The sequence below is a fragment of the Pecten maximus genome, chromosome 2 (genome assembly GCF_902652985.1).
Source record: "Pecten maximus chromosome 2, xPecMax1.1, whole genome shotgun sequence".
Taxonomy (NCBI): domain Eukaryota; kingdom Metazoa; phylum Mollusca; class Bivalvia; order Pectinida; family Pectinidae; genus Pecten; species Pecten maximus.
In genome coordinates, this window is record NC_047016.1 from 21,388,942 (window position 1) to 21,400,595 (window position 11,654).

The 11,654-nt window shown below is 36.4% G+C and overlaps 1 protein-coding gene across 1 annotated transcript in view; it reads right to left on the minus strand.

The window, feature by feature from the left end:
• Nucleotides 1–11,363, minus strand: part of LOC117341990 — a 48,860-nt gene extending 37,497 nt beyond the window's left edge. The window contains exons 1-9 of the mRNA XM_033903924.1: nt 11,268–11,363; nt 10,450–10,481; nt 9,878–9,995; nt 9,315–9,375; nt 7,029–7,100; nt 5,511–5,589; nt 4,716–4,808; nt 1,114–1,185; nt 158–311 (exon numbers count right to left, since the gene is read on the minus strand). Of these exons, the coding sequence (XP_033759815.1) occupies nt 158–311; nt 1,114–1,185; nt 4,716–4,808; nt 5,511–5,589; nt 7,029–7,100; nt 9,315–9,375; nt 9,878–9,995; nt 10,450–10,481; nt 11,268–11,293 (707 nt within the window). The 5' untranslated portion in view covers nt 11,294–11,363. The remainder of the gene's footprint in view (nt 1–157; nt 312–1,113; nt 1,186–4,715; nt 4,809–5,510; nt 5,590–7,028; nt 7,101–9,314; nt 9,376–9,877; nt 9,996–10,449; nt 10,482–11,267) is intronic.
• Between the last annotated feature and the right edge of the window lie 291 nt (nt 11,364–11,654).

Genomic DNA, 11,654 nt, shown 5'->3' on the forward strand with positions numbered 1-11,654 from the left:
TGGATCATTAGATGGAGTTGTTTGGTTACTGGCAATCGACCCAGACATGCTACACAAGTACTGATGCTGATTATTATACTCATTCTTTATCTTGCATATCACTCACTCACACGATGGTAAAAATAACAAGAGAACTGTTACTGCTCTAAAAACTTACGGATCTTTGGCCAGTTTGTTGTAAAGTTTCTCCAGATTGGTTGCGGCCACTGGGAAGGGGTGTCTGACAGCCAGACTACGGATGTAGTAGAACACCGTGGAAAGCTTGTTTCCATAGGCTGCCTCCACTATAGCCAGCTGGTTGTAGGGCTGGCCTAAACAGACACAAAGGTATCGTCCTTTTATCACGTACAGTTTACAGCAAGTTTTCATTCATATGATACACATCAAAATGATCGTAGTTAATTTCAAAATATCTCTAATAAATTGAATACTGTAAAATCCTGCACCTGTGTACATGTGTGTTAAATTTTCCATAATCATACTCACAATATTCCAATTTTATTTAACATTTAAGTTTGGTTAAAACTAGAAAATGTCTGTAAGACATAAATGCCCCCCGCTGCCTCTTGACATCCTGAAACCTCAGCTTTTCCAGAGATTAGCTAGTTACATTGAATCGGGACAGGAGGACACGGGACGAACATGGGTAACACTATATGCCCCCAATTTCATAACAGGGGCATAAAAATAATAACAAGCGATCCAGTGTCTTTCATCCATTAATTTACTTAATGAATAGTGTTGGAAAACACATTTCATGCATGTATATGTGACCTTCAATATCGTAAAGGTCAAATTTATTCAATGCAATTTAAACAAATACGGTAGTAAGCAAACTTAAAAATATCATCTGCTGTAACTTTTGTGGATCCTTTTTGAAATATTTCTTCAATCCTTTCTTACACATGTACACTCTTTTAATACCTATACCCAATATCACATCTAAGTCTTACAGGCCATAACAATGATATTTCTATAGAATTCATCAACACCTGTGCAGCCACTCCCTCAAACATAGATAAATAAATACATCTACAATTTTTTCTCAACCTTTTTCAAGATTTTATAAACATATTTTAAAAGAGTGTATATCAGTTGTAGGTAGCAACTTACCATTAAAAGGCAGAAGGTTAGCAGCATGCCAGTAGTAAGTCTGAGCCTGCTCTATCTGCTGCCGGTAACGAGCTGTAACACACAGGTATTATAAATTATCAAATACACAGATATTGTAAATTATCAAACACACAGGTATTGTAAATTATCAAACACACAGGTATTGTAAATTATCAAATACACAGATAATGTAAATTATCAAATACACAGATATTGTAAATTATCAAACACACAGGTATTGTAAATTATCAAACACACAGGTATTTCAGTAACTACAGAGTACTGACCAGTAACTACAGAATACTGACCAGTAGCTACAGAGTACTGACCAGTAACTACATAGTACTGACCAGTAACTACAGAGTACTGACTAGTAACTACTGATTACTGACCAGTAACTACAGAGTACTGACCAGTAACGACTGATTACTGACCAGTAACTACAGAGTACTGACCAGTAACTACAGAATACTGACCAGTAACTACAGAGTACTGACCAGTAATTATTGAGTACTGACCAGTAACTACAGAGTACTAACCAGTAACTACAGAGTACTGACCAGTAACTAGGTGGAGGGCTAGTGATAAAGTGTCGGGACACCTTAACCACTCGGCCAACGCGGCCCCTTACCCTCGTATACAAGCCTATACCTCCTGTATATATACAGACCTATACCCCCTGTATATATATAGACCTATGTCCCCTTTATACAGACCTATATCCCCGGTAAACAGACCTATATCCTCTGTATATAGACCTATATCCCCTGTATACAGACCTATATCCCCTGTATACAGACCTATATCCCCTGTATACAGACCTATATCCTCTGTATATATATAGACCTATGTCCCCTTTATACAGACCTATATCCCCGGTAAACAGACCTATATCCTCTGTATATAGACCTATATCCCCTGTATACAGACCTATATCCCCTGTATACAGACCTATGTCCCCTGTATACAGACCTATATCCCCTATATACAGACCTATATCTCCTGTATACAGACCTATATCCCCTGTATACAGACCTTTACCTATGTATACAGACCTATATCTCCTGTATATAGACCTATATCCCCTGTATACAGACCTACATCCCCTGTATACAGACCTATATCCCCTGTATACAGACCTATGTCCCCTGTATACAGACCTATATCCCCTGTATACAGAACTCTATCCCCTGTATACAGACACATGTCCCCTGTATGTCCCCTGTATACAGACCTATGTCCCATGTATACAGACCTATATACCCTATATACAGACCTACATCCCCTGTATACAGACCTATGTCCCCTGTACACAGACCTATGTCCCCTGTATACAGACCTATGTCCCATGTATACAGACCTATATCCCCTGTATACAGGCATATATCCCCTGTATACAGACCTATATCCTCTGTATACAGACCTATATCCCCTGTATATAGACCTATGTCCCCTGTATACAGACCTACATCCCCTGTATACAGACCTATGTCCCTTGTATACAGACCTATATCCTCTGTATACAGACCTATGTCCCCTGTATACAGACCTATGTCCCCTGTATATAGACCTACATCCCCTGTATACAGACCTATATCCCCTGTATACAGACCTATGTCCCTTGTATACAGACCTATGTTCCTTGTATACAGACCTATATCTCCTGTATACAGACCTATATCCCCTGTATACAGACCTATATCCCCTGTATATAGACCTATATCCCCTGTATATAGACCTACATCCCCTGTATACAGACCTACATCCTCTGTATACAGACCTATATCCCCTGTATACAGACCTATATCCCCTGTATACAGACCTATATCCTCTGTATACAGACCTATGTCCCCTGTATACAGACCTATATATGTCCCCTGTATACAGACCTATATATATCCCCTGTATACAGACCTATATCCCCTGTATACAGACCTATATCCCCTGTATATAGACCTATGTCCCCTGTATACAGACCTATATCCCCTGTATACAGACCTATATCCCCTGTATACAGACCTATATCCTCTGTATACAGACCTATATCCCCTGTATACAGACCTATATCTCCTGTATACAGACCTATATCCCCTGTATACAGACCTATGTCCCCTGTATATAGACCTATGTTCCCTGTATACAGACCTATATCTCCTGTATACAGACCTATGCCCCCTGTATACAGACCTATATCTCCTGTATACAGACCTATATCCCCTGTATACAGACCTATGTGCCCTGTATACAGACCTATGTCCCCTGTATACAGACCTATATCCTCTGTATACAGACCTATATCCCCTGTATACAGACCTATATCCCCTGTATACAGACCTATGTGCCCTGTATACAGACCTATGTCCCCTGTATACAGACCTATATCCCCTGTATACAGACCTATATCCCCTATATACAGACCTATATCCCCTGTATACAGACCTATATCCTCTGTATACAGACCTATATCCCCTGTATATAGACCTATGTCCCCTGTATACAGACCTACATCCCCTGTATACAGACCTATGTCCCTTGTATACAGACCTATATCCTCTGTATACAGACCTATGTCCCCTGTATACAGACCTATGTCCCCTGTATATAGACCTACATCCCCTGTATACAGACCTATATCCCCTGTATACAGACCTATGTCCCTTGTATACAGACCTATGTTCCTTGTATACAGACCTATATCTCCTGTATACAGACCTATATCCCCTGTATACAGACCTATATCCCCTGTATATAGACCTATATCCCCTGTATATAGACCTACATCCCCTGTATACAGACCTACATCCTCTGTATACAGACCTATATCCCCTGTATACAGACCTATATCCCCTGTATACAGACCTATATCCTCTGTATACAGACCTATGTCCCCTGTATACAGACCTATATATGTCCCCTGTATACAGACCTATATATATCCCCTGTATACAGACCTATATCCCCTGTATACAGACCTATATCCCCTGTATATAGACCTATGTCCCCTGTATACAGACCTATATCCCCTGTATACAGACCTATATCCCCTGTATACAGACCTATATCCTCTGTATACAGACCTATATCCCCTATATACAGACCTATATCTCCTGTATACAGACCTATATCCCCTGTATACAGACCTATGTCCCCTGTATATAGACCTATGTTCCCTGTATACAGACCTATATCTCCTGTATACAGACCTATGCCCCCTGTATACAGACCTATATCTCCTGTATACAGACCTATATCCCCTGTATACAGACCTATGTGCCCTGTATACAGACCTATGTCCCCTGTATACAGACCTATATCCTCTGTATACAGACCTATATCCCCTGTATACAGACCTATATCCCCTGTATACAGACCTATGTGCCCTGTATACAGACCTATGTCCCCTGTATACAGACCTATATCCCCTGTATACAGACCTATATCCCCTATATACAGACCTATGTCCCCTGTATACAGACCTATGTCCCCTGTATACAGACCTATATCCCCTGTATACAGACCTATATCCCCTATATACAGACCTATATCCCCTGTATACAGACCTATGTCCCTTGTATACAGACCTATGTCCCCTATATACAGACCTATGTCCCCTAGGTGAACCAGACAGTGCTGACAGATGTACAGACAGGAACTTTTCTTCGGAGGTGTTATCTTAACCTTCAAGGGAATTTTCTCTGTGTAAACAATTAAAAGGAAAACATAAATGACACATATATTGACCTCAGTATGGATCTATCATTGATATACACAATTGATTTTTCACCATGTGACAAAGGTTACTGTAACCATGCTATCTACATCTACAGACAGAACTCTTACATGTCTAAACATTAATTAGATACAAACATATTTTACAATTAGACATATACCATATTTAATGATCATAAATTAAAATTAGCAAACTGACTAAATAAGTTGTATCCCAGTGTGTTGATGTTTGCCTTAGATTATCTAATTAATATGCATTTGGTTATAATACCATTTACTTTTCTGACTCCTTGAATTACAAATATTGGAGACCATATTGTTGCATTAATACCAAATCATAATGCTGTAAATATATTGTATTGTTCTGACAAATTATAATTAGAATATTCATTCACAACAACAAAACAGATTATCATCGGTGTCCAATTTTCTGTGACCAAGAACCGAATTTGATAAAAGTTTTTTTTATATTTATAACTGAATGAAACTCAATTCCTTTGATAACATATGACTATGACCATTTACTTTTATTGTTAAACCGACTAAAATAAATATTTTCTGTCTATAACAACTGTCCCAGAAACAATCTACATGTGTATATCCTAATTATTTCATCATGTATTTTCACTTTCAGCAACATTTACAAATGAACACCAAACAAAACCTACCCTTTAAAATGCCAAAACATGAAGATTTCCTCCTGAAAGGGAGATCCAGTTTGAAGGTGGTGCATACCAGCTGCAGCAACTGATGGAAAGACAGAGCTATATGAATCTTAAATACTATATAACACACAGTAGACAGAGCTGTATGAATCTTAAATACTATATATAACACACAGTAGACAGAGCTATATGAATCTTAAATACTATATAACACACAGTAGACAGAGCTATATGAATCTTAAATACTATATATAACACACAGTAGACAGAGCTGTATGAATCTTAAATACTATATATAACACACAGACCTTAAAGGAAAGACAGAGCTGTATAAATCTTAAATACTATATAACACACAGTAGACGAAGCTTTATGAATCTTAAATGCTATATAGCACACAGACCTGTCTGAAGAAGACTCATAATCATAGATGTGTCTGTATCATGAACAGGGATCTTACCTCTCATGTAACAGTTTGACTGGTCTGTACCAGACTTACTGATCTCAGTACTGACCAGCTAAATTCTTACATGAGGGTAAAGATATCCCTGACTAGGGAACAGAACAGTGTCTGATTCTTTTTCTCACATACTAAAAATTGATTTACTTCACCCAAAAAATAATGTAGATTTGAGTCAAGAGGATTCTCCATTCAAATCAATTGTATGATGTCACGAAAAAATACAATGATGCCAGGTTAACCATTCATGATTATTACATCATGGTGAAAATATATATGTCAGCTGTCTTTATCTACCCCATGTGAGATAGAAATATCCATTCCTTAGCAACAACAGGATCACCATGTGAAGTATGTGAGATGATTATGACAGCTACAGGCCAATAATACAATGTCACATTTAAAACAGCATGACCATGATATAAACACATCAATCATTCCATTACAACTTTCTGTCTTAAGCGTACAAGAAAAATAAAGTTGTCATGTTATAATGTCGAATTTGTCAAAGAAGTACATTAAGTCTATTGTGACATTGCCCAGAGCTCCGTCATGACACACATATTATCATCATATGAGATGTAGCATATAAAACAGCATAACAAAGATAATTAACACCTAAAACTATCCCAAATATTTCATAACCACTTTCTGTCTTATGATAGGGAAAAATGACCTGTTATGATGTTAAAATGTGTTATTTGTTGCAAAGGTGATGAAAGTCTTTCTTTTGTTATACCGAAAGGAAAAGTTCCTCCATAGTAAAAAGTATACATTCACAGCCTGACAATATACGTCACTGTCACCACATGAGAAGTGGCCTCTCACAACCTGACAATACTGTCTTACATGAGAAGTGGCCTCCCATAACCTGGTAATGTCACTGTCACCATATAAGAGAGACCTCTCACAACTTGATAATGACACCTTCCCCACCTGAGAAGTGGCCTCTCACAACCTGATAATGTCACTGTCACCACATGAGAAGTGGCCTCTCACAACCTGGCAATGTCACTGTCACCACATGAGAAGTGAACCCAAACAAGGAAGAAATGACTGACCTGAAGATAAAACCCACTCGCTGTCTCCAAGAATAGGTTCAGTGTGGCTTGGGTCTCTCCTCTCTTTGGGTTCTGAAATGACAATGATTTTACACACTCAGGCATGATTTATAAAGATTTGATTGCACTGATGTGAAACAGTCATGGATATGTAACACCTTACACTACAGTGAAACAGTCATGGATATGTAACACCTTACACTACAGTGAAACAGTCATGATATGTAACACCTTACACTACAGTGAAACAGTCATGATATGTAACACCTTACACTACAGTGGAACAGTCATGGATATATAACACCTTACACTACAGTGAAACAGTCATAGATATGTAACACCTTACACTACAGTGAATCAGTCATGATATAAAACACCTTACACTACAGTGAAACAGTCATGATATATAACACCTTACACTACAGTGAAACAGTCATGGATATGTAACACCTTACACTACAGTGAATCAGTCATGATATAAAACACCTTACACTACAGTGAAACAGTCATGGATATAAAACACCTTACACTACAGTGAAACAGTCATGGATATGTAACACCTTACACTACAGTGAAACAGTCATAGATATGTAACACCTTGCACTACAGTGAAACAGCCATGGATATATAACACCTTACTCTACAGTGAAACAGCCATGGTATATAACACCTTACACTACAGTGAAACAGTCATGGTATATAACACCTTACACTACAGTGAAATAGTCATGGATATATAACACCTTACACTACAGTGAAACAGTCATGGATATATAACACCTTACACTACAGTGAAACAGTCATGATATATAACACCTTACACTACAGTGAAATAGTCATGGATATATAACTCCTTACAGTACTACAGTGAAATAGTCATGGATATATAACACCTTACACTACAGTGAAACAGTCATGGATATATAACACCTTACACTACAGTGAAACAGTCATGGATATATAACACCTTACTCTACAGTGAAACAGTCATGGTATATATAACACCTTACACTACAGTGAAACAGTCATGGTATATAACACCTTACACTACAGTGAAATAGTCATGGATATATAACACCTTACACTACAGTGAAACAGTCATAAATATATAACACCTTACACTGCAGTGAAACAGTCATGGATATATAACACCTTACACTACAGTGAAACAGTCATAAATATATAACACCTTACACTGCAGTGAAACAGTCATAAATATATAACACCTTACACTGCAGTGAAACAGTCATAAATATATAACACCTTACACTACAGTGAAACATTCTTAAATATATAACACCTTACACTACAGTGAAATAGTCATGGATATATAACACCTTACACTACAGTGAAACAGTCATGGTATATATAACACCTTGCACTACAGTGAAACAGTCAGTGAAACAGTCATGGATATAAAACACCTTACACTACAGTGAACCAGTCATGGATATAAAACACCTTACACTACAGTGAAACAGTCATGGATATAAAACACCTTACACTACAGTGAAACAGTCATGATATGTAACACCTTACACTACAGTGAATCAGTCATGGATATATAACACCTTACACTACAGTGAAACAGTCATGATATATAACACCTTACACTACAGTGAATCAGTCATGATATATAACTCCTTACACTACAGTGAAACAGTCATGATATATAACACTTTACACTACAGTGAAACAGTCATCAATATGAAACACCTTACACTACAGTGAAACAGTCATAGATATATAACACCTTACACTACAGTGAAACAGTCATGATATATAACACCTTACACTACAGTGAATCAGTCATGATATATAACACCTTACACTACAGTGAACCAGTCATGGATATAAAACACCTTACACTACAGTGAAACAGTCATGATATATAACACTTTACACTACAGTGAAACAGTCATCAATATGAAACACCTTACACTACAGTGAAACAGTCATAGATATATAACACCTTATTTCTGTTTACATTACAATTTATCATGTAAATCATGATTTTCAAAACTTATTTATGTCCTGAAAACTCCATAAAAATATACTGTAAATAATAGAAGTTTTTGGTTTACAAATAACGTTCTTCTCTGTTTTACCCACTACTTTACCTAATGTTAACATATTTCAATATAATCTCATAACACATATCATCATACCCTATTATAATGTCAATAACTAGCTATAGTCTATTGGCAAACGGTCCTACCCCCCCCCCCCCCCCCCCCTTTTCTGGACATGAAGCTATTTCATCACACCTTTGGTAAACAAACTTACCTGTTTATCTTTAGTTTGGGACTGTAAACTATTGATGTGATTTTTAAAAGCATGGTTCCATCTGTAACAAGCAGGAGTCAAAACATATTGAGTAAAAATAATGTTAGTCAACATGTTATCTCTGCATTCTTTTTAATATCCAGAGCATTCTAACAGTATACTATAGCGAAAGATATTACTGGTACAAAGTTTCATGCAGATGTCAGATTGAATAATTCTGTATTCAACACTTCCTTTTTGAAAATCATGTATATAAAGTAATCAAAATATTGAGAATCAAAGACTGATATACAACACACCTGATTTGTTTGCATAATCTGAAAATGGCAGGAAAATGAAGGCCAATTAATAGAAAATTATTACACATGTTAAAAGATTTATAACAAAAAAAAAGATATTTATACAACCAATTACAAGGAGAACCATGTAGATATAGCATGTCTACACTATTTACTGTGATTTATCATACTGATTTTGATTGTATATAAAATCTCATGGTAGCACCAATTCAAATAAATCAGAAACTCTGTACACCAGGATATATATATCATTCCCATACTCACAGGTCTTGCTCTACTTTCTTATCAAGAGCATACTCCAAGTCCATCAACAGCAGTTTCTTGTACAGATCTTCCAGTCTTTGTCTGGCCACCCATGTTTCTGATATACCTTTGTTTGAATCTATCGACAACATAATCATATTTATGAAACATATATGTTGCAGTGAATTACAGGCAGAAAAGGGTGAAGGTCAGATTGACAGGATCAATATACGGCCTCATTCATGAAAATGTCAACTCAATGGGGGAAAAATACACTACATGAATATAAAATTGAGTAAGATGCATGGGGCAAATTACATATACAAGACACTACATCAAGTTCAAATTGTAAATCCAGAAAACAAGGGAGGCTTTTTACAACTTGTAAGGGAAAAAATGTGTCTGAACATATTAACTTTTACTGGTAAAGGATATAGCATTAACACAATAATGTAGTATAAATAACTATTTATAAAGGTGGCCTGAATTAAAAATCATCAGCCATCACACAGTTATTTTACCTATTTTGGTAATTTCTATCATGATCTAATATATAATATAAAACAAGCTTACTACTGTCTACATTTACTAACCTGATACACTTGCTTTGAGAGCTTCTGCTTGTCTGAAAAAAAAAAGATAATCTTGTTCACAAATAAGAAATATTACAACATATATATCAGACAGAAGCTTAAGAGAACAACGGAACATGTGGATTAACATGTAACACGGGGAGTGATAGAAAAACTGAGCACAAATGAAAAATGAATCTAATGAATTGAACTTTGAAGTGTTTACAATACAAAAACAAACTAAATTGATCACTTTTTAATCTAGACTATATATGGTATTACATTTCCTGAAATAGTTCTAATCCATTTTAGGGGGTATCATTTATACAGTACACGATCATTCATTATCACAAAGGAACAAAAATAACAAAAAAAGATACGACAGTAGACAAACGGATCAACTGCTGTCGAAAACAGTGCACTTCAATATAGAAAAGCGTGCTGTTCGAAATAAATTTTGTCTTTGGTTTGGAATCAAGAGAATGTGCTAGATTTAGACGTCATTCTCATGAACAAGTGTCAGGAAGTTCCTCAATTGATGACCACGAGTCGACAATGAAGATACGTAACAGCTGCATACCAATAGTATACAGTTAACTCACCTAAATCACATGCACCAGTATCGTATGTCATTATATCTATAATAAACTGATGAGAACTGTTTTAACGATGTTTTCACAAACAAGGCTAGTGGCTGTGTTTGAAGCAAAGTCATTCGTGATAATGATGGGGACAATCTGATATATTCCTTAATAGAGTGTGTAATCCATATCCATACACTAAACCAAATAAATTTTAACCTAAATGTAAAGTTTAATTTATACTCAATCTGAAAATACCTTAAAACTTGCGCTGCTGAACTCATAGTTTGCAGAAAAACTCGTAGTTTTGCAAGTCCCACGAAACATTGCTAGGTGGCCGCCATTTTGGATTACAACAACCGAAACAACGGAAGTGTGAGGATTTAACTAATTTCAAACCGGAGACAGTAAATTCCGGAATCTTCGGAATAATGATGATGGTCATGATTCATTAATTGTGATAATGTTATACTGGAGTAACAGCTCAAATGAAGAGACAATAAGATGGTAAAATCGCATACCATGCCAATTTTCCGTCGGACAAAACTCCACACAAAAATCTATACCTGTATCACTCAGTCCAAACTGACATTTTTTCAAACGGCGTAATTTGTTCTCGTGTATTTTACCGCCTACTATATCTGA